This window comes from Pyxicephalus adspersus, chromosome 9 (assembly GCF_032062135.1).
Source record: "Pyxicephalus adspersus chromosome 9, UCB_Pads_2.0, whole genome shotgun sequence".
Classification (NCBI taxonomy): Eukaryota; Metazoa; Chordata; class Amphibia; order Anura; family Pyxicephalidae; genus Pyxicephalus; species Pyxicephalus adspersus.
Genome location: NC_092866.1, coordinates 49,409,520 through 49,434,183, shown reverse-complemented (window position 1 = coordinate 49,434,183; position 24,664 = coordinate 49,409,520). Strand labels below are relative to the sequence as shown.

General features: G+C 38.2%; 1 protein-coding gene across 3 annotated transcripts in view; it reads left to right on the top strand.

The window, feature by feature from the left end:
* The window catches only part of DCDC1 (doublecortin domain containing 1), a 215,382-nt gene extending 212,620 nt beyond the window's left edge, over positions 1-2,762 (top strand). For all 3 annotated transcript variants that reach the window (XM_072421857.1, XM_072421856.1, XM_072421858.1), the window contains one exon: positions 706-2,762. In XM_072421857.1, coding sequence (XP_072277958.1) covers positions 706-833 — 128 coding nt within the window. In that variant the 3' untranslated portion in view covers positions 834-2,762. The remainder of the gene's footprint in view (positions 1-705) is intronic.
* The last annotated feature ends 21,902 nt before the right edge of the window (positions 2,763-24,664 follow it).

Below are 24,664 nucleotides of genomic sequence, written 5' to 3'. Positions count from 1 at the left end.
TCAACACTGTGATTAGTTTATCTCTCTGTCACTCAGCTCTTTCCTTCTATCATCATGCCGTTTGCACTTCAGCACTGCTGATTGGCTTATTGTGCTTCCCGCTTCTTCAAGTCTCAACTCTGATTTTCAGGGGCTGCAAGAAGCTAATATCAACATTTTCACTGCTTCTTTTTTTTTATTAATAAATTATCTAATTAATATTATAGAGCTGCTTTTAGGGGCTTTCTGGTTATCTGCCTGGAATTTAGCTAATGTTTTCTCTATTAAAAAAAAACTAGATGTTTATAAATTATTATGGTTGCTCATATAATATGGACAGCTGTAGCCACACTGTCTTACATTGGTGTTAAAATCATATAAATTGGAGCTTGCTTTGTGACATGAATGCCCCATAAAACATGTTCTTGCATTTGCCCCATAAAAAAACAACTTACAATTGGAATTTATATGGCACTAATGACCTTAAGTACATTAAGGATTTCATAAATTGAACATGTAGACATTTTAGAATGTGTATTAGAAGTGACACCTTAGTCAATTATTATTCAAAACTTATTCCCATTTAGTAATACGCTCTGGAAATTACTCTACTGTCATTCTACCTTTTATAGATTGAGGTTCTACAGTTATAAATAAAAGGTTTTCGACCTTCATTGTGTATAAATCTGAGTATAAAAATAATTTACAATATGTTTTGCCTCTCAGCCAGCAGAGACCAGATAAACATGCGAGCCAACTATGCAAGAATCAGGAAGAAGTATGGTTCCGGGGCTACAGATGTCATCATATCAACACCCAAAGTCTACATATCAGTACCAAATAATGTTCAATAAGGTGACCAAGAAGTAATAAAATGTAGATTATCACCTTTAGCTGGACTGCCTAGGCAAAAAAATCACACACTATAATAATAATATTTGATTTGATCGCCTTTAGCTTGGCGTATGGCATGTGTTTGTCATGGTATCAATGCAATGTCACAACATTTGCTTCACTCTTGGAGTTGCATTATGTTTTACCAAGAACTTGTTATGATGATGGAAGATTTAGACTGCTGTGTGAAGTATTCTACAGCACATCCCAAAGGTTCTCAATGGGATTAAGGTCTGGATTGTGGCCAATTCATGTGTAACAATATTGTCTAATGCTATCTAAACCACTGTTTTAAAATTTAAGCCTAATGAATCCTGGCATTGTCAAGTTGGAGTATGTCTGTGCCATCAGGGAAAACCATTCAGTATATTCAGGTACTCAGCTGACCTAATTTTGTGGCCACATAATGTTGCTGAACCCAGACCTGACCAACCGAAAAACTCCAAATCATTCTTAGGGACTTTTTTTTTGGCCAGGCACTGTGTATCCAATCCCAAAAGATCAGAGTTTTAAGTCTGAGCTGCGAAAAGAGCCAACAGCGTGTCACTTCTGGGTATTGTCCTGGGATTGCAGATATTTTCATCCACAAAGTAATGCACCTTACAGGAGGGTTTGCAGTAACATGACCACAATAAAAAATAATGAAAAGACGTATTTATCCAGCAATTTTTGAAGAAGTACCATAATAAGGTTTTAAGTAGTTTGTAGTTAATTAAGTAGGTTGCTGACCTTTCTTATGTATTGCCTTCTAATCTACTTTAGGAGCAATTTGTTTTCTTCTATCAGAAGACTTTCATAATAAAGTCTTCTAAACCACCCTCTGTACATGGAGTTACACCGCAGTCCCTATTTATCTTAGCATTCCAGTAACCCCTATTTAGTTTTCTTTGTCACTTTTTGGAAGATACATAAGTAATAAAACTGAACTTTTAGCAAAGATGAAAGTATGTCTTAGGTCACTTATCCCCCCTCCCCACCAAAACACCATCAGGTTCAGCTGTGCATTGCCTTTCCACTTCTTCCTAGGATGTGATGTATCCCAGGAAGAATTACTTCCCACCACTTTAAAATCCCATAATACCTTACTCTTGGCACAGCAACAAGTAAACACATGCAGCCAGATTTCTGGCTATGCTTGTGCAAGTTTGGGTGACACGTCAAATGTAGGATAGTGGTACAGGACAGAACCTTTACTCAGAGGATAGGGAAAAGAGACAACTTTCAATTCTCTGGGATTGCATATATATTTATGAAACATTACACACCAATAGTAACAAGTCAATCGACTGGTATTTATATTGGAAGGTGGAAGGTCAAACTTGAGGATCTGTAGTCTTTAGAGATGCAGTATTATCGCATTGAATCAGTCTAAAGCAGAATTCCAGTAATAAAAAATACAACAAAGTAAATAGCCAAATGCTGCAATACCCAACTTTAATCCCAAGTTTTTGCAGAAGTACTTATTTTCCACCACTAGGTGTCTTCGTTCTTCCAGGATAAATGATAGCATGTAACTGTACCATTAATTAAAGCAGCCCAACGACGAGCCCATCTCTTTATCACCCTACTTTCTCCTTCTATCAGCATGTTCTTTGTGCCTCACTTTTCCTCTTCCACTCGAAGCTGTGCTGTACATGGCCTGCAGGAGGATTATGACCAGTTAAATTTAGGTAACTGCACTACTTGCATAAAAGAAAAAAAAGAGTAATATATTAATCATTGTCAATAATGTGTGCCTTTTATATTTGCTAAGATGTAAACAATCATTACAATGTATCGCAATATTACTCATACATTTACAGTATACTGTCCAATCATGTTTGTATTGATATTATATAATGTACATGTTACATTGTCAAATATTTACAATTTTATAATAAATCTTTTTGATTTTTATAACAAATTGTGAGCTTATATCCCCGGGGAATGGTGGAGTCCTTGATATGTAAGTGATCAAGGTCAAGTTTTTCACACACTGGGAATTTACTAAAGGAATAACAATTATTATTCTTATACAGTATTTATATGGGGCCAACATCTTATGCAGCACTGTACAAAGTCCATAGTCATGTCAATAGCTATCCCTTAAAGGCCTTTACAATCTAATGTGCCTATCATAGTCACATGTCAGTTAGACAGTCTAAGGTCAATTTCAAGGGGAAGCCAATTTACCTATCTGCATGTTTTTGGAATGTCTGAGCAAACTGGAGTACCTGGAGGAAACCCACGCAAACACAGAGAGAACCTGCAAACTATATGCAGATAGTGTCCTGGCTGAGATTCGAACCTGGGAGCTAGTGCTGGAAAGGCCAGAGTGCTAACCTCTGACATGCTGCACCATCTGATCATATGCAAGCAAAAATATTTTCTTTACCTATCCTGGCATATAATTGGGTATTCTTGGTAAATTCGGATTTGGCCAAAACATCCAACATTCGGTTTAGTTGAAAAAAAAAAACAAAAAACACAACATTGGCTCAGCTAGAGCATAAGACTGTTGTACTATGGTGAGTGTTTCATTGGCTGATGTTGTCAGGAGTGGTAGAACTTGAGCTTGAAGGGGTTTATTTCATTATTATTTTATTATTTAGTTCATTATTAATCTATAGTATTATTTTAATGTATAATAATACATTACAGTACAGCTTTCAGACAGAATTTTCCTAGGATTCTGTAAATATTGGGTGAAAACATTTTTAAAATGACCCTTAAATAATATTTCTAGGGTTTAGATAACATATATATTTAAGTTTTTAAAAATGTTTTTGTTAAACCAGCTATGTTCATTTAATTTTCCATAGCAATAACCACCCATGGAGCAGAACAGGTGGTATGTATATTCAAAAGAAAAAAACACACACACCGTAAAATTCCATCAAGAATAGCAATAAATCCACTCAGCCATACAGGAGAATATTGGCGGATCAATTCTCCTTAAACCTTGCCCCAGTGCCATCCTACGAGAGAGGCCACCGGCGTTATATACGACCAGATAACGCGGCTCTGCGGTCAGCATAAGTAAAGACCTTCTTTTTATAACACTTATAAAATTATATCACACATCCATGAGAACAAAATTAGATTTCATAGCCTGTGCCAGACCTTGAATATAAATTCTGGCTGGAAGCAATGAATTTAAAAATGTTATTACTTAATACATGCACTTTATTAGTTTCCTCAACTAATGTCGCTGACTCTTGACTGAGGCTCATCTCTCTTCTGTACAGGGTGAAATTCCTTCTCTGTCTGTCGGATGAGCTCGAGTGCGGATGAGAGAGGAAATGAATTGACATTTCAGAAGCGTTTGACCTAAATGGATTATACAGTTCCGTGCAATTATGACTGAGAATTCAATAGGATTTTTATTCAGGTTAAACCCGGTGTAAGAATAACAGGCAGGTTAGTGGAGGTAGGCAGCCCCCACGTGCGAGGGGGATAATATACAATTATTACAGCGTATTCTTTTGCAGACTGTTTATTGTCTGGATGAAACCTTCAGGGGCTTCTATACTGCAGCGGTTCCAAGAGCGGTGGTACATAGTAGCCCACGGCAAAAAAAACGCAAGACATGTTGAATTTTTCTAATGCTTTGCACAGATGATTTGTGATTGGCAAAGAAAAGGAAACTGATTTGCAATTTGTTGGATTTACTTGATTAGCTAATCAGTTGACTTATTTCAAGTAATGCATTTAGCAGGCTTTTAGCTAATAAGGATTTAGCAAGCTTTGGCATCAGCTAACCAGAAACAAAACATTTACAGTTGTGTAAAAAAATAAGCACACCACCCTTTTATTATAAATATATGCAGAACTCATCCTTAAAATAGCCTTACCTGCCTGATTGCAATATTTAAATACACTCACCTGTCCTTGTTCCATCACAGGACCTGATTTAGTAAAGCTCTCCAAGGCTGGAGAGAATACGATTTCATTAGTGAAGCTGGGTAATCCAGCAAACCTGGAATTAATTTCTTAAAAGTCATTTGCTATTTGTTAGCAAATGTTTTCTATCCTTGACCAGATCCACACCAGGTTTGCTGGATCACCCAGCTTCACTGATAAGAGTGTATCATCTCCAACGTTGGAGAGCTTTAATAAACTAGGCCCACAATCTGCCATCTTCACCCGGACTATTTCCCGGTTGGTTCCTGAACTTCAGCCATTTTAATTGGCCAAAACAGGACAATGTGGGACTGAATGAACAAGAGCAAGCTGGCATATCCCAACTTAATACACCAAGCTACTAATGTTTTTGTTTGAAAGAAAGGTAGAGAAGTAGTCAGGTAAGTATGATATATTACATCACACATCCCACTTCCTCGTTACGATTTAATAGTTGAACATGCAAATATTGGCTCTGCATTTATACAATGCCTACAAATATATTTGAATAAAAACAAGGAAAATACCTGTTCAATAGGTTTTTTACAACATCAAAGCTGTATACCATTGGGAAAGTAAGTACACCCTTGGCCCCATTAGCTGGTATAGCCCAGCCTAGCATAAATTTCTTCTCATTTACATTTTGCATAATTTACCACTAGGTTCTGACATTGAATTGGTGATATTCTTAACCTCTAAATGTAGCTTTCCACTGTGAGCTGTCCATTTTTAATTTTCTTGAACATTTCAATGGGATTCAAGTCGGGGTTTTCATTAGGCCAATCTGTGTTTTTTTTCCTTGTTCAAGTATGATTAACATTTGAACAATTCCCATGTGTTGTATTTATTCTTTCATATGACTGTATGTGTCTTCATTTTTCAAGCCCATTGTAACAAGCCATGAGAAAAATGTTCTTTTGATTTATACAGTAGTTAATGTGACTTTTGCCAGGTCTGCACATTAGAAAGTAAGCTGATAAACAGTGCATAGCCAAGAGGGAGTATACAAAACTTGAACAGAATGGCATCCTCTGACATCAGGAGGATCAGGACTCAACTGAACAAGGTCATACTACAAACAGGAAGATTATAAATGGGACATATAAGAACCTCATGCATGTTTAGTAATTAGAACGAACCTGTAGGTCCACTTAGGTCCGCTGTAGACGTACACTAGTTAGCTGGCAGTCATGCTGATCCATCAGCAAAAAAAAGAGACTGTCCCAGAACAACTTTGCACATCCATCTTTTCAATCTGCTAGTTTCCAGTCTGTTGCATAGATAATACTAGAAAAGAAGTATAAAACATCCATAGCCTTTGAAAAATTCAGGGGGTTACACTCATCATATAATAAGGACTAGTGAGTCTAATGCTGCTTATTGTGCTGATCCATTTTCTGTAACCGGTCAACTAGTTTTGAGATTCTGTGCCCCCTTCATCAGGGTCAAGCAACAATGTCAGTGGAGATATCAATGTAAAGGAGTGCTGTGAAAGCAGGGATATAAATTATGTATGCTCTATAACAAAACTGAAATGTAAAGTTTATCTATAGGAAATGCATGAAACTGTCCTCTGCAGAATGATGTGGGATTGAATTTCTCCAAGGTCTCCTTTATCTCCTGCCTGATAAGGTTTTATTTGTTGAGGTTGAGAACAGGTTAACACACCCTTCTCACTCGTTCTCCTGCCATTTAGGTTTGCTGATTGGAATACCTGCATGATGATTGACTTGCCTTTGGAACTAAAAACACAGAAAATATTAAGGATGTTAGCAATAGTTATCAATTTGGGTTTCCATTAGCCAAAGATGGACACCCAGTACTGGCTTGAACCCTTGGCCATGTTATATTTTCAGTTGTGTACAGTCAGATATGTTAAAACCATCTGGCTATTCTAACAAGCTGATACCATGGAACATCCGAAGATTGCCACCAATGACCACTATTCCACCAATGCTTACCAAAAGATGGAGTATTTGCTATAATGCAACCAATACTTATTTGTTCCCTGTGCATCATTTCTGTTCAAATTAATGTTGCACAGACAAGTTTTCATGTTAGCAAATAGAAATGATGTGGAAAGTGGATAATATCCGTAATGTTAATTCATTTCCCTTTTGAGTGCTTCAGGAAATAATAACCAACCAGTTATCCACCAGGACCTAAACAAACAACTCAGCTCTGATATAACAAATCTTTAGGCAATGAAAGAGTACAACATGGGTGCTCTGGTTAGTGCCCAGTTTTCCGATTCCCTCCTGGGTTGTTGATCTAGAACAAGCATTCTAGATACCTATTGCAGGTCAGGGACTCCCTAGTTGATGATCTAGGATTGATATAACAGTCCTGGAATCTGCACCTTTAGGTAAATTGCTATCAGGGCCTTCCTACCTAGCAGGACCGGTTTGGAGTAAGACAATGGGAGGAGAAATAAGAGAGCAGGAAAGCACAGCCTTGAACTGTGGCAGAAGTATTAAAAAAGGGTGATCAAACATGTCAGCATCTAGCAAACACTGAAATATCAGTTTTGGGTTGACCTACCCCTTAAGTCTCCATCATTTTGATAGCTCTTCAGCAGATGAAAATGGGTTAATAGAAAACGATTCTAAGTCAATAAAACCAGAGCTCCACTCATGTGTTATATAAATATATCATTTGAGAACACATTATACAAAATAAGTTTGCGACTACAAGACATTTAATTGTGAATTTCTCAGCGATTCAGCAAGTCTGCATTCTGTCCACATTACTTATTTTAATTGACAATCATTTCTGTAATTTGGATTGCTCAACTTTATTGTTTGAGCTGCCCTTGTTTATTACAATGACTGCAGTAAAAAGCACCGTTGTTTGCTGAGTAGGCTCTAAGAAATGTAAGAAAATAATACGCAGGCCGAGACAGCATATGCAACAATCTTCAATTTAAAGGAAAATGTGCCCATATATAATGACATTGTGCAAATCTACTGCTGTTAAAGAGGACCTGACTCCTGCACCAAAACTCAGTGACCCGTCAGAAGACTACGCCAGGACTTTATAGTGAGGGTATAGTACTGAAGGAAGAGGATTCAGCCATCTGATATAAAAAAAAAAAAGGTCCACAATGACAAGCAATATATGTTTCTTTCATTGGCACCTTAGATTTGTAATTTTTTGTTTTTATTTTATTTACATTTATCATGGTTGTTTTTGTATGATTTTATTCCATGTATGTTATGTATATTTAATGTTATAAGGCTTTGTATATAGAAAGCAATGCACGCTTTAGGCTTTTTTCACCTGTATTTTTCTCAACAGAGATCAATAGCTCAACCTTATACAAAAACACACAAATAAAGAAGCCACGTGCTAAATGTTCATTTTTTGTCTTTTTTTACCATAATGCAGGGATGCACAGAATATTAATACAATGAAGGAAACTTATCAGCTAAAAGGAACCTCTCCAGTGCTTCCATTTTCACCTGCTTTTTTTCTTATAAGTTTAGAGTCCTTGGCTGTCTTAAAGTGAAAGTAAACTGAAAAAAAAACACCTTTACTTTCGCAAATCTGTCAATCCCTCAGGAGGTTACCTGGATTGGGTCCTGCGTTGTCCTGGTATCCTCCTTCTTTGCCCTTCTTCCGTCTTTTTCTTACGTGACCTGATCTCGCATTGCTCAGGTGTGAGATCAGGTGACATAGATGGCAAAAAAAAGAGTGCCAATCTTACTGCGCATGTGTGAGATTAGCATTGTTTTATCCATTGAAGAAAAAGCTCCTGATGTAAATATGACGTATGTATTCGGGGAGGCTTTGCGCTCCCACTCTGTTCTGATCGCTGCTAGGCAGTATTTTTTAAATTCTGATTTATTGATTAAGGTAAGTAATTTCGAGCATATACACATCTATTATTAGAACATGTTATCTGAGGTTACAGACATAAAGCCAATAAGAATGTAGTATTCCTCATTAGTTAACACACAGTGCCACATGAATCCTTTGTCACATATTACATGTTTTGATTCTTAAATTAGATTAAGATTGTGTAAGATATATTACAGATGTGAAACATAGCCAAAAAGCTTTTAAATGTAAATAAATACCTAAGATTACTAAACTTTCTCTTAAATAGATATGAATATTGAAAAGCAAAAGCCCACCGCCCTTTTTATTGCCTATGTAGCAATTAACCCTATTCCATTGCTCTGAGCTTTTTCAGGTTAGTGTTAAAGAAAGTGAAAGTGTACCAGTGTGCCTCATACCTGACTGAACCATTACTAGTAGAATGCAGTCCTAAAATAATAATGATGGTATAATATATAATAAAACTTGCCTGGCAGCTACACAGTTAATCCGAATTAAAAACCTAGGGGAATGGGGGCAAAGCAAACACCCTGCAGTCCTATTGTTGTATGAAGGAAAGCACCCTCATAAACTCCTTAGATACTGATATCTTATCACTGCAGGAGATTGGGGGCTCAGAATTGACATATATCTACAGGCATTCCAGAGGTGCATTTTTTTTATAAAACTTCTCTGAAATTCAAGATTTGTGCAGACATTATCAGCTATCAGGGAATGCTACTTTTGGCAGGACAGATTAGGGTTCCAGGAGAACCCTGGAGAGCAGGAGAAAGAAAGGTAAAAGGTTAAACCTCGGTTAGTGTATTAATATTACATTTTTTCAGTTAAAAATATGCATTTCTCTGCTGTGTGTGGGTGGCAGGTTCACTTTAAGATATATTCTGCAAAAAGAAAAACCAGATACACATAATCTATATATTATTCAAATTCCCCTTCACCTTCATTGCTTTCCTCCTCATTATTCTATGATTAAAGCTTGCGAGAATTCTGCAGGTAGCAAACACTTCTTATCCGACTAATTACAGCATACATATTTGATTAAACAATAGGGATGAGAGCGGTATGTATTTTGATGATTAGCCTTATTAGATTTGATTCAGTTTTTTTTTCTCTCTTTTATTATAGATTGCACTGATTAAAATTTTTGTAGATGAAGATTGCTATGTAAATTATTATTATTATGTTCTGTGAGCATACTTGAAATTCCTGGGCAGGCTTTTGGGTATGTTTCTGGGCAAGTTTCCCATTAGGGACAGTAGGTACATGCCTTTAGGTGCCACTATGGCAAAGACACCTAAAACCACACTATACCACCCCATAGCCCCATTTATCGTGGGTTTGCTCTGCTTAAAATCTCACTTTGCAAAGTTTGATCACATGATCACAATCCCATGCATTTGGGCTAGAGCTTACTATCAATGGCTTTATTGTGGGAATGTCAGCTGGACATTTTGGAAGTTTTACAATGTTGGTGGTTATAGGTGAGGGAATGGGTGAAATAACAGGTGTGTTATTCACCCATAACCTATCTGCGAAACTGTTGTACTACATACAAATGCAGAGGTATCCATATACATACAGTAGCTTACATCTTCATAGCTCCCAAAATTTACCAATAAATAGGCAAACACACCCATACCAGGCCAACATTTTGCAAACCAATGACTATGCTAAAAATGATTGGTTAAACCAAATGAGTGAGATTTCCCAACTAAGTTTCTTTTATATTAGATTTTCAAAATAATAGAATTCATAGGTTTGATTTTTAATTGTTATATAATACATTTTTACATAGGTGAACATATCCGCATTAAAAAAGAGAACTGAGGAAGAAAAAAGAACAGAAGGACTTGATTCTGAAAGGACAACCCATTTAAATCAGGGACAGCTGGGAGTTTTCCCTCTTCCGTAGTATAGGATTCATCATCATCACTTGCTGTTTCTTGTATGGAGAGATTACAAAGTAATTTTATCCTTTTTACTCCATTGTTCTGTTCTTTTGGATCATTCTACCAAACATTTTAAACAATTGCCAGCAGCGTGTTGTACGCCATTTAGCCTGGGGCATGATTTGGAATATTGCAAGTAAGAAGTTCTTCCTCGAAAGTCAATAGGGGTTTCTTATTGGAAAATAATGAACCATTGTATCTAATTTTATGGTGTTTGCACACTAAGATAATTTCATTGCGGTAATATGTGTGTATGATAAATATCTGATGTACACTATGCTATGAATAACTTAATTCACACTACCCTACTATGTACACCAATGCTGTGCATTATATCATTGTTTTAAAAAAATACAACTGCACGTGATTTGTGATGTGGCCAGTTAGTTGGTGGATACAGAAACAAAAAATGCTTTCCTTATGTTCAGGAAAAGAGATTGTGGTACAGTTACTGCTTACTGCTCATTCCAGGGAACCCCGGTCTCAGGGTAAACACTACAAGTAGCTTCTCCCCGCAGCAGACCCATAGTGAATGTGCCTGATTTAATAAAGCTCTCCAAGGCTGGAGAGGATAACTTTCCACAGTGAAGCTGGGTGATCCAGCAAACCTGGAATGGATTTCTTCAAAGTCTTTTTGTTAGCAAATGTTTTCAATCCTGGACCAAATTTCTGGTTTGCTGGATCACCCAGCTTCACTGATCAAAGTATATCCTCTCCAGTCTTGGAGGGAAAGGAAGAAGTGAGCAGTAATAGCACCAATGCTGCCTACTGTCAAGTCTGCAGATGCTGATTGTTTAATGACCGGCTCTGCAGTGCAAAAAACCAAGTGGCTGGCAAGGTGCGGGACCCTGAGGCAGGTATTAGCCCAATTTTAATCAAAGTTGGAGTTCTGATGTAAAATAATGAAGCCACAATCAGGTTACTGACCTAAAAAGAAGTTCAACAAGAAGTTGCATTATATGTGTTCCAATGAAGGTGGAAGCACCAAGATAATCATTGACCTGAGCAAGTATTCCACCAGTAAGATGTCAGAACAGCTGATACCTGATTGATATAGATCAATCATTTGTCATATAGGAACTGCCTACCCATGTCAGATGACTGTTGTCCGAGAAGAACGGTCGCTCTTGTCCTGGGCAAAAGTCTTTGGTCAGTGACAAATGACAGTTTAGGAATGACCACTGTGCTTTCCTAGGAAGAAGCTACTTGCTCATCCTCCTCTATAAAACAGAAAAGCACTGCATGTGCAGCTCTTGTTCCTTCCCCTAATATTGGAATTGATTGTGAAATTCCAGTGAAAATAATTTGATATCTATCTGATATCTGTATGGGGCTTTAGGATTAATGCTGCACCTTAAAAAACAGGTCAGCAATGACATCTTCTATGTCTGTTACCTGTTAAAACATTTATACAACCTTTGAACAATTCTGTGCAGACTATTCCATGACTTACCACCAGGTGGCGATAGAAAGGTTTATACATTGGCTGTGTTTACTCAGCAGTGTAATAAATATTTTATAGCTTGTTGTATTGGTATAAACAGAAATAAAAGGTTACATGATCTTCCTTTTATAAAATAGACTTATATTATTTTTTTCTTTGGTATTTGATATCTCTGATCAGTTACATTTTATTATGATTTTTATGTACTTCAAAATCCTAGTTTTTAAAGTGGTCCATGTGTCAGAGCAAAAAGATGGACAACTGAGTTGGAAAGGTTTGGTTCCAAAAGAGGAGTTGACCCTCCAAACCAGGGAGGTTTGGGATCCTTGTATTTCTGTTACTGCTGATAACTTTTTGAATTTCCCTTCACTTTCAGCCCCGCTGCTAATAGTCACCAGCAGATCTGTATCTATCACACTGATGGCCCCTACAGTGCCAGCAATCCCAGCTCTTCTCCTCTGCGGGGGCTAACATCATTGCACATGGCAAACCCCCGGGTCACGTAACAGCACTATACAAAATGTTGGCTGCATGACATTACCCATTTATGTTATGGCCTGGACTTTGGCTTGTATATCTATGTACTATTACTAGAAATTCAAAAAAACTAATTTCAAAACTAATTTTCAATATATTTTAATTTACAGGTTCTATTACAGAACTGCATGGTGAACCTGCCATGAATGTCCTGGTGCGGGCAGACCCTTTATAAGATGTCAACAGTCTGTCACTGACTTCCTCTGCAATCTACAAGTGGTCATGCTGACAAATATTACACAGGTATGTTCTGCTGTTTTCACTATCAGGGAATCTACCATGCGAAGGGTCACCATTACCACCACTGGGGTGCAAGTAGACAGAAAATGGCTACAAAATTACTGCAGGAGTAGGGGTGACAATTTAAGCACCAGAAAAATGTAGCAGCAATTTTTTTTTAAATGGACATTAAAATGGAACTAAACTGTTCTTTGGTTGAGTTTTGGCCACAATTAGAAAATATGCACAACATACTTTCCAATTATGTCACACACATATTGTGTGCAAAAAAGCTCCAGGATTTTGTCACCATTGCATCCCCAAAAGCCATTATCTTTGTCATCAGTGGACCACTGTGAACCTTTTCAGCTTTTGGGTGGCCACTGATGATGTGCAGAAGTCATATTGTCCCCAGCAACCCCAGTGTATGGAGGGAATAGGACCTGGTTCTAGGGATGAGCGAGAATACCTCTCGACATTCTCGCGAAAGTTTCCTTTGAACTTCTGATGGGTCCGTGAAATTTGGGCGAACTGATTTCGCGGACCCATCGGAAGATCGAGGAAATCATTACAGGAGGAGTGCTGTCCTCCTGAATCCTCCACAGGAATTCTCCTGTGCGCGATCCCCGGGCACTAGAGGTTAAATGAGGAAGCCGTCATTTAACCTCCCGTGCCTGAGGATCGTGCACAGTACTCCCGCTGTACTCCTCCTGTCAGTGTGAGTCCCGCGACTGTGCTCATCAATGAATGCAGCCGTGGGAATAATGAAATCATGACAGGATGATTCCCACAGCTGCAATCATTCATGATGAGCACAGCTGCGTGACTCCTGTGTTCATGGATAGAGAATCTCGTTCCAAGAACACATACTACAGGGCTCCAAGAGCAATCAGGGTAGCGGAGCTGTTAGCTCCGCCATTATCGATCTCGACGGCCAAATTTACACAGGCCATTCTCGCTTACATGTTTCGTAAGCAAGAACGGCCCGATTTGCCGCAAGATCAAATTTTAAAACTTTGCTCGCTCATCCCTACCTGGTTCTACACTGCATGGCTCCTGTGCCCTACTTTGCATGTCTCTTCCACCATTAACCTCTACCCCTTGGTGACCTTGTTTTTTTGATGTTTGGTTCTGCTTTAATTCTGATACAAATGTTCTATTTATCAACATTCACTTAGTCATTCACTAATGCTATTACATCTCTTTTATATTAATGCACCCAAATGACATTTATTAACCCTTATTTCTTTATCTCATTCATCGGGCAACAGATTTTCTGTTTTACATGTTGGAATCGTAAACAATTTGATTATATAAAAAAAATCATTGATCACACAGCCATACATTACCTTGCAGCTCCAGCCGCCCCAACTACGCCTGATTACCCTACCGCAGTTAGCAGTTTTAGAGACTGAACATATATTTAAACTGGATGCAGCTCTGTGTGTGCTGCTCAGCCACTTAAATAGTAAATGACACTTCAGTCATCTGATTATTTCTACGCTGCCTGAAAGAGCTGCCTCCGCCAGCAGCCAGGATGACAGCACAGTCTGGCAGTCAGATTGATTGTCTGTATTATAGAGGGAGATAAGGTGCTGGCATGGAGGAAAGCAGAGGAGTCAAAGCCAACTGTATATAGAGCATTATACAGCTAGATAACTATACAACTTACTACTGTCTACCACAATTCTAGGCAATGCTTATAATCCAGGCATTTTATTTTTGTGATTGGTTAGCATGTGGAACAAAGGTAATGTGCAAAATGCAGCCACCAATAGCAAACGGATACAGTATTGTCTTTATGAACACTGTATTTTGCAACTGAAAAGAAAAAAAAAGAATGGCAGTCACCAGTTGCAGCATATTGCAAGATTATAGCTCTTTGTACTGCATTGTTAAAGTGGACCTTTATGTACTTTTACAAATCAGTCTGTTGCAGAGAGCAGAAGCCACTTTTCCTGTACCTAAGTCATCAGAAGAGTGTTTCTCAGCCAGGGTTCTGTGGATCTCTAGGGTTCCTCCAGAGGTTGCTGGGGGTTTCTTGAGCAATAAGCAATTTGTACTTCTCAGGTCAGTTTAATAAATTCCACTGATCTGGCCAGCAATGTAAGATGGATTCTTCCTATTGACCGCCACACTAATCTACAGTAGAACCTGTAGAACGCTTGAGCTGTTATCAGGGTTTCCCTTTCTCTCATCCAATCATGGAGTGGAGCTCTGCTTTCCTGATTGCTCCTGCAGCTCTAGCAAAGCTGTGGTATGCGATCTTGGATGCAGAACACATGCCACAAGGGCTGCAGGAGCAGTCAAGAAAGCGTGTGCACTGTCGGGTGCCGATTATCTGAATTTTCTGGTTATCTGAGTTCTGGTTATCTGGGGTTCTACTGTACTGTCATCTGTGATCTGTGGATATAATAGTTATAGCAGGGGTCCCCCAAGGGTTTCCCCCATGATAAAAAGGTCAATAAATACTGGATCAAACTGTGCATCCTAACCTTGCAGCAAGTTCAGAGGCTAGAGCAGGGACTGATTTAAAAAAAGTATTTAAAAAAACAAATGCTAAATGGTGTCTATGCAATAATATACAAATCTCATCATTGGCAAACACTACATGGGCCACTCTATATATCTAAACATGTGTTATAATAGTCTGCTGTTATATACTGTATAAGCAGGAAACCCCAGAGACTGACTTTCCACAAACTCCTGGGAATCACCTGCCACAGTATGATGTACAGCAATTTACTAATCAGAAAAGCTAACATATTACTAACTACACATGGGTGAAATAATGTTACAATGTAATATTACAATAGATAAATACAATAAATAGCAGGATAGAGGCAGCTGATTGGCTCTTCACTGCCGAAGTAGAAATAAAAATCACCAATTCCGCCATTTTTCCACTACTAGATGGGGTGCCAAGCACCCAGTTTTAGTACAGTGTTTTACCTTCCACAACTGGAAATGTAATACAGATAAAACAAATAATTCTATATTAGAATTACAAGTCTTTGACACCTAAAATGGGCCCGGACATATCCCCCGGACAATTGTACACCTACTTAATGTTCCTCCCAGATAGTACCCCTGGGTAAAAAGCCAGCTCTATAACGAGTTTGGTGTGGAGTAGCTTGCAAAGAACCTTGGCCTTAATCTACTAAACACTTTTAGGATGAACTGAAATACTGCTTGTGGACCATGTCTACTCATTCAACATCAATACTTTACCTGACAAATTCTCTTTTGGCTATATAAGCACAAATCTCCCCCTACATTACAACATCTTGTAAAAAGCTGTCCCAGAACAGTGGAAACTGCTACAGCCAAAAGGTGGTGATGGTGTTGGGGGGACCTCATATCAACTTCTATAAGTGTGGTTCCCACAAACATTTGGCTATGGAGTGTATTTTGGCTTCAAGGATGACACCAGACTAAAGCTGCGTACACACTTCCAATAATTATCATTGGAAACGAATGACAAACGACCGATCGGCCAAAAATCGTTCACGAGAAAGGTGACCAACGACGCAGATGAACGAGGATTGTCGTTGGAAATGAACGACCCTCACGGCAGATCCAATTGGCCGGCGATCGTTCACTATCAATTGTATGTACAGTCATTCAGTGATCGTGCATGTTTCTGCAATACACTTTCTCCTTAACATGTATTGGTGTCTTATATTTGAACGATCGTATCTTTACTGCATGTACAGAATTGTGCAAAATTTGATTGTTCAAATATAATCGGTCGTAATCGTTCGTTTTCTAACAATTTTTGGAAGTGTGTACCTTGCCTAATTCCAACCATAATTTTGCGAATCAACTTGTAAATTTCTCATAAGGCATACATTTGACTTTAGTGAAGGTTCAGTGAATTTATAACCTAATAAGACAAAATACCACTATGAAGGAAGATTAATCAATACAATTTTGTACCAGAAAAGATGCTTTTGTCAAGCTGTAACTATTCACTTGTGTACATATATTAAAGTTTATAGCCAATGAAGCTATGAAGGTAACAATGATCACTAAAAGCAGCGCCCAAGCCAAGAACAGGTACTCTTCATCAACAGCTCGTTGCGCTTTGGCACACAAAACTAAGTGTTTGCTTGTGACAAATGTAGGTATATCTTCTCCTGTAAATGTATAAAATTACTCTAGCAAGCACTACAACCTGCACTTTCTGTAGTACCAAGCAGCTGGACTATGTCAACCTACAGTTTGCGGGCGAATGGAAGCGTCAGTCATCTGTGTAAACACACAAAGCGCTGGCACAGATGTAAAATGAGCAGAAAAGACAACAAATGGAAGTAAACGACTGAAGGGTGTAGAATATGCTTATTCAGACGGAAAACAGGATAGTAAAACGTAATGAAGAGAGAGAGCACTATGTGGCGGAAAGTCATTTTATAATAACTGGGGCTGTAACACAAGACCATTACATCACCGGGAAATGATAGGGAAAGCATGATGCAGGAAATGGAACCTTAATTGGGGAGGAGGTGTAGAGGGGATATTTGGAAGGGACTGGCTGCACAGTGCAGTCATTATGACCTGAGCTTGGAAATGCTACTGTGAACGAGGTATCATTGGATGAGGCATTTTACAGATCATCTCTTTACAACAGACAAGCCAGGCATGAAATGATTGAACAAACCAGGAAGCCACATCAGAACACTGGACCAAAGTCGATTGAGGTTTTAACTACCCAGCAGTATATTATAGATGAAGTTATTATGAAGACAATTATGAATCTGTCTTCTTGCTGGAATCTGAGTCTGATCAATCTTCACAACAGTAACTTTATCATGTGTCACTAGACATTGTGCTGGCAGGGGGGAAATGGTTTGATTGTTCTCTTTTATTATAGATGAATATAGAATTCCCAAATCTTTCTCCCATTGTTGCAATATTAGAACATTTCCAAATTTCTGTCTGTTTATATTTAATAATACATACTATTAAAAGATAATTTAGGGCACGCGTCGGCAAACTCAGGCCATTAGGTCAGATAAGGCCTAGCCGGTAGTTCGTTCCAGCCTAACGCCCCCTAGGCCGATCCGGCCTAATATTGTCCGGCAACCCGGCTCCGGAGCTGCAGGTTGCCGGCCGGATCTGCCAGGGGGCGTCAGAAACTACCGGAGCTGGAGTCGCCTGAGCTCCGGTGCAGAACCCTTGCTGTTGCTCCCCTATTTACCGTGGGCGGCGTTGATATATCATCGCCGCAGTAAATAGGGAAAGCTCCTTGGAGGTAAATCCCTCTCCTCCGCAATGCATACGGAGGAGAGGGATTTCACTTCAGGGGGCGTTCTCTGATGGTGGGCGGAATCATTGGAGCGGGTCCGACCTAGTGTGCTCCCGCTCACCCTAATAAATGGCCTAGTGGCCATAAAACTTTGCCAAGCCCTGATTTAGGGTTTCCTTGTAGAATAAAGGCTGAACTGCAAGTGAACAGCTTAAAGTGGAACTAAATGTAAAAAATAAAAAAAAATTGACCAGGTAAATTGCAGAATACCCTCACCTGTCCTTGTTTCATCAGGTGTGCCGCTACCTACTTCTCTTCTTGGTTTCTCCGATCTTTGGACATTTTAATTGGCTGGGCCATTATGACATAATCTGCATGCAGGAGTTGATTTCGTCCTGACAGGAATGTCTTCTTTTTTTAAATGATGATAGCCAACAGGCAGGTAGGTATGTTTTATTCCAGAACGAACATCACCTATCCATTTCTGCAACTACATACATTAATGTTTGCACATTTTGCTAGCAGAACTCTAGTTCTGCTTTAAAATATAGATAAAGTACTTGCCAAAAATGTGTATTTCTCTCCAGCACAGCCAGTCATAAACATAACTTTCCTGTGCTAGACCTCATCCTTTGATTGGTCAGAGAAAGCGATTTTGGAGACTAATGAACTAATCTCCCTACCAGTACTCTTCCTTCTTAACAGATGAGCATCACATGAGCTGTTTCTCTTTCTGGGAAAAATAAATATAAATCAAATTCAGATGGTAATGCAAGATACTTTAAATAATAAACCAAATGATTTTTAATGAACACATACATGATATGTATGTGTATAGATTTAGGTTTAAAGCACACCTAGCATCAGTCTGCAGCCTATAGCATGCAATATTTAATCTCAGATAAATTATTTCCTATAGGAATGCCAGAAAGAAATGTTGGAAATACATGATTTTTATTAAAATGTTGGGTCTGATTGCCACTTAGCATAATAACATTTCTGCAATGTTACCAGTAATAATGAACACAGAAAACCTGACCAGGTCTAGAACATATCTACGGTAACAACAGGCACAATATGTGGTCAGCCTGTAATCTTTGTAGGTTCTCAAAATGGTCTTCGGATGATAACAAGTAGGCACTTGTGTCCTGTATCCAAGCTGAAAACGTTATCTCTATATTAAGCCTCATAACAAGTAGCAAATGATTTTTATGAAACATATTCCAGGTTTCCTGGATCCCCCAACTTTACTGTTGAAGTAAAGTGTATTCTCTCCAGCCTTGGAGAGCTTTAATAAATCAGGGCCAATATGTGGTGTCTTGAGCACAGCTTTTACCATAGGACAGCCATACCCATTAGACGTTCCATGGAACCCTCAGTGGATACTTGGGGTCCCTAGCCAGTAGCAAATATTCTTCATACCTGAGAGTGCCAGCATAGTTCCAGAGCCAGCAATAAGCTTGATTTAATAAAGCTCTCCAAGCCTGGACAGTGTAAACTTTCTTAGGTGAACCTGGGTGATCCACCAAACCTTGAATTGATTTCTTCAAAGCCATTTGGTTTTTGCTATGTTTGCTATGCAAATTCCTGAACCAGATAATCCCAGGTTTGCTGGATCACCCAGCTTCACTGATGAAAGTGTATCCTCTCCAGCCTTGGAGAGCTTTAATAAATCTGGCCCAATGAGTCTGCAGAATCAATGGCATGCTACCAATATTTTAAAGCTATCTGTAAAGTTGGCATTCTTCTCAATGAACACAAATATAAGGAGACACGTCTCCACTGACCACTGATGTAATGGAGTATGTCTTTCCTGGTCATTTCTATCCTGACCATCTTTGTTTTTCTTTTTTTTTTTAAATGTGTCAGTATTTTTGATAAGTTTTTTTGTGATTATATTTCATTTTTTTATTTCTTGTTCCCAGATTAGTATAACATGAGTGTCGAACTTTCCAGATGACATGTTCTTGTATCTAATAATATATCTGTATTGATAACATATTGTGTATAGTGAATGTAAATTTCAGCAGGGGCCTGGAGAGCTGAAAATAGTTTCAAGGGTCTGTTTTGGGTAAAAGGATTGAGAAAAATGTAAGCTATTTCCAGTCCAGGGTAGGTTTAGTTATTAATGATTGCTGTAGTAGACACTGTTCTTGCTATGGTCCTTGGCAGCTCAGGGCTGTCCAACTCTAGTCCTTGAGGGCCACATACAGTCATAATTCTGACTCTTTGTAAACCACGCCATATTAAATTTACTACTGCATGTTAAATAAATACTTAATATGAATGTAGATCCTGGACCATGAAGACTAGTGATGGATACCCATGGTTTAGCTGTATAAATAAGTAATTCAAGCTAAAAGAACATTTAGCCAATTATTTTGCATGAAATAAGCCTGTGTACTGTTGAGGCAACTCTTTTTATTAATATAAAAGGAAGTATACTTTAACAGTAGTGTTACTGTAAAGAAAGAAAACAGACCGTTCTGTGGTTGGATCATTTCCTGTAGTACAGACATATAATGCCAACTATACAAAAACTGGCTTCCAATATGCTAAACACATACTTGGTAGAGACAAGTTGCTCCAGGCAGGTTTGGTCTTATTCATGTTCTGTGTACACAACCCAAGCATTTCCAGGCTTTGGTTTTAGTATGAAGATCCAGCAAGCTGTGCTCTGGAACATGTCAGAATATAGACAGATATGTAGAGAGGTTACTACCCGTACCATGATCCTCTGGATTCTTTAAAGTGAACCAGTTACAAATAAAAGTCCTGCCCAAACAGCTGACACCACAAAACGGCTGATTACTTGTATTAGCCAAAAACGCCCCTGCTACATGGGCCGTCTTAGATTTAATTGTACTTTGCTAATGGGGTCAGACTTTCTTTGTGGCCTTTTCTTGCCAAATGTCATTTCATTGACCAATAAGAGTTCCTCTGAAGTCTAGAAAAGTCTGACCCAAAAGGAACTTAAAATGAAATCACAGGGAGGAACGGAGGTGACTTTACTTGCTAGTATAAGTATTATCAGAAATATCATAAGGTATTCTCTTTGGAAAAACTTCTACTTGGTAATGATTTAAAATAAAGAATTGGTTTACTTTAGATTCCCATTGGTACCCAATGTATGAGTTTATGTGTTATTTGTCTGATTTTGTGGGCTTTGTTTATTTTTTTGCAGGGTTCTTAGGTCAACTTTTTAGGTGGTTGGACCATTAGATGTTAAATTTTGTATATAGTTTATACCAGCCTTTGTCAACCCTTGAATTAACTTTGAGGTCTCAGGGAACCCCTGACAATATTTATGATGTGCCCAATTCATGATACATTGCCTGATGGCCAATAGGATGAACACCTCTTGTTGGCCAATGGGAAGAATGCCACTCTTACAGATGTCCAAATAAATAATTGGTGTCAGTGGTAACTAACCTTAGGGGCTCAAATTGCTCATGGAACCTCTAGCAACTTCTAGAGGAACTCAAGGGTTCCATGGTTGGGAATGACTGGTCTATACTGCAATGTCCATATCTACAGAGGGAAAAGAACCTCTACTTACTTAAAAATCCAAGGTGGTGGTGGGGGGTAACAAGACCTGTGTCTGGTATCTAGCTTTTCCAAGATCGCAAAGACAGCTCAAAATACCCCCAACAAATACATGCAGATAATTTAATCTGCAGCAAGCATCTGGAAACAAGGTTTGGAACAGTATAATTTTATATAAAAGCTTGTAAAAAATAAGGAGAACGAGAAGCCAGACAAAAGGTTAATTACTTTAACAATATCCTCAGGAACTTTGGGACTTCTGCTGGGTAATTTCAAGACCACCCACAAAATTACATTAGAGTATTTAGTGGAAGTAAGCCAGGAAAACTCTTAATTTTAAGTTTATGATTTACCAAAAAAGATTTTTATACTATGCAGACACTACACTGAGTAAAGGAAAAAGCACATTAGAGAGGTTGCATCCAATCTTTTATAGGTAGATTAGTGTCCTAAAGGGAAGGAGCAAATTGATGCCGGTAACTTGTTTAATGTAATAATAATTTTAAGCACTCAGACTGATAAAGTAAATGTCATCTTTGTAGATGGAGCAAATTTCTTCTTCAAGGTGTTGCTTGGAAATAGAAATGGAAAGTCCACGTTTAGCTGCAGTTACAGTAAATTTAAATCACAAGATGCGGACACATTTTTGGAATGAACTTGGAGCAGATACAACTACCGGTAAACCCTCCCCCAGGGGAGGCACACTATATTATCTCACTCCTAATTCTTAATGTAAATGTTACCGCTAAATAGAAAAGGTTGGTAAAGACAAGAATGGAGCTTTGTAAGGTGAGTATAGGCAGTAACATTGTTTAGATACATTCAGTATAAAAGGCTTGAATGAAAAGTGATGCCTCCATGTCTGTTACTTGTAACTGGATGACAATCTGCTAATGAATTCAACACACAAAAGTAAATTTGTGAAGGTGCTTTCCAAACTCAAGAACAAAAATGGAAATCACCAGTCTTAAGATATGGTGGTTGCATTGGTTTGCCCTTTGGGGTATTTCGTTCCATTATTTTCACCATGATCTTGCAAGTAACACACTTTCTGTGAGTGACGACTGGCACTCATTTTACTGCATCTATAGAGGAGCTGTTTTGTAATTCTAGGACTGGAAATGAGTTTGGACTATAAAACATCTTCTACATAGAATATGGGAGGAATTTTAACTTTAGAATGAGTCTTGTGATCCAGTAAAGCATACAGACCTGAAGTGAATCCAAATAAAATCTACTTCTGAACACTTGTAACCAAACAATTTCATAACATTAAACAGCTATGAATCATTTGCACATGTTGTGTCTTGTGTACAAATGATCAATGCACTGAACTGATATTTCAATCATGTTCTGTAAGAAAATAAAAAAATGATTGGAGGGGCAGAATATTGCTGATGTGCAGTTTTTGGGAATTCTGAATAAGTTATTACAAATCAGAAATTTGGGAATGGATCTGCTCGTTTGTACCAGCCCAAACAAACCAAAAGGGACAAGTTCACTCTTACCGTGTACCTAGACTTTTTTTTTTTAATAATATTTTTATTAGAAAGGTTGGACAAAACAAATAAAATAATTGAACTATACAAACATATTTAAAAAATATAGTCATATATATTACAATCTTGTGCGGTATTTTAAATACACAACCAAATAAACATGTAAAAATACAAGATTAGATACACTGAGGTTTGTTTCTAATACCCCTTTATCCATTCCCCTATATTTTCAATTTTTTATTGCTGCAAACTCTTTAAAACACATTTAAGATATAACCAAAACCAGAAATCCAAAAACCTGCCAGGTCCAAGAAAAGAGCACACCCCCATCTCCCACCATATTACCTTAGTACATGAGCCATAGCATGTATCCCAGAAAGACGCTAGGAACAGAAACAGATTATATAGTACCCAACTGAATATCCTAGCAATAATAACATTTTTATCGGGCTGGCCCTCCCAATGCTCTTTGGTCATACCAGGTTGTATGACGAATATTTCATGTATATCATGTAGTTGACTAGGGAACAAGGTATGTTGCAGATATGGCATCAAGGTGCCAAAAAATTGTTGTGAGTGAATATCTAGGTGTTGAAAAGCTTCCGTCTTGTCGATAACCATCAGGGCCTGAAGATAGTTTAAAAGTTGGGTAGTGGATGGGGGACGCGGTTCCAGCCAAGTACATAGACTTTTATTACATATATTCATTTTTCTATGTAGTCCCTAGATAACTGTATATATTTTTGTCAACCTTAAACATGTTTTCTGACGTCATCAGGGTAACAACACTCTGCAACCATGTCCTAATCCAAACCACTACGTGAATATCTTATGAGGTCCATGAAGCGCTTTTTGACCTGTGGAGTGTATGGTGGAGACAGTAGGATGGTAGGATTCAGCCTCTCAATTGTTTCCATAATGACACATGAAATATGTGGCCTAGCATTATCCTGCTGCAGGATTGTATTTCTTTTATCCATTCTCATCCTGAGCCATGAACACGATTGTGCACCTTCCAGACCCAGGAAAAGCAAAAATTGACCTATGCTCTCTTGTGAAATGTCTATAATTTCTACAGTGAGCGACTTGCCAATAGTTCCTAATAAGTTTATTAACACATGCCTCTAAAGCTCATCGAGTGTTGTCACTGGTCGGTCACATGTTTGAATGCCAGGTTAGATATTTCTTACTTTCCATCAGTGATGACTTTGCATCTTCTGGCCCAGTGACACTTAATGATCACATCTCATTTATCGCCTTCTTCCATTTCAAACTCAATGATAGCACATTAAAATTACACTGACACTGGTCCAGCACAGGGTTTAAATTATTTTATACAGGGTAGCAAAACAACCATTTATTGCAATGACCTGGTGCCAAACAAAGTGATAGAGGAGAACGTATACAAAGTGTCAGTACTTGTTTCATACCATATGATATGAAAGTGGAGGCATTACTTTTCATTTAGGGATCGTATTTTATGTGATACTCTGTCAAGTTTGTAAGTCTAAGAAACCAAAATCCTAATCTGGACATAAACTCAAGCGGTCAGTTGTGGGTGGAGGGCTAAACCATGGCACAAGTGATTGAAGATTCCAAATTTAACAGTTTTGAACAGAAGAGAAGA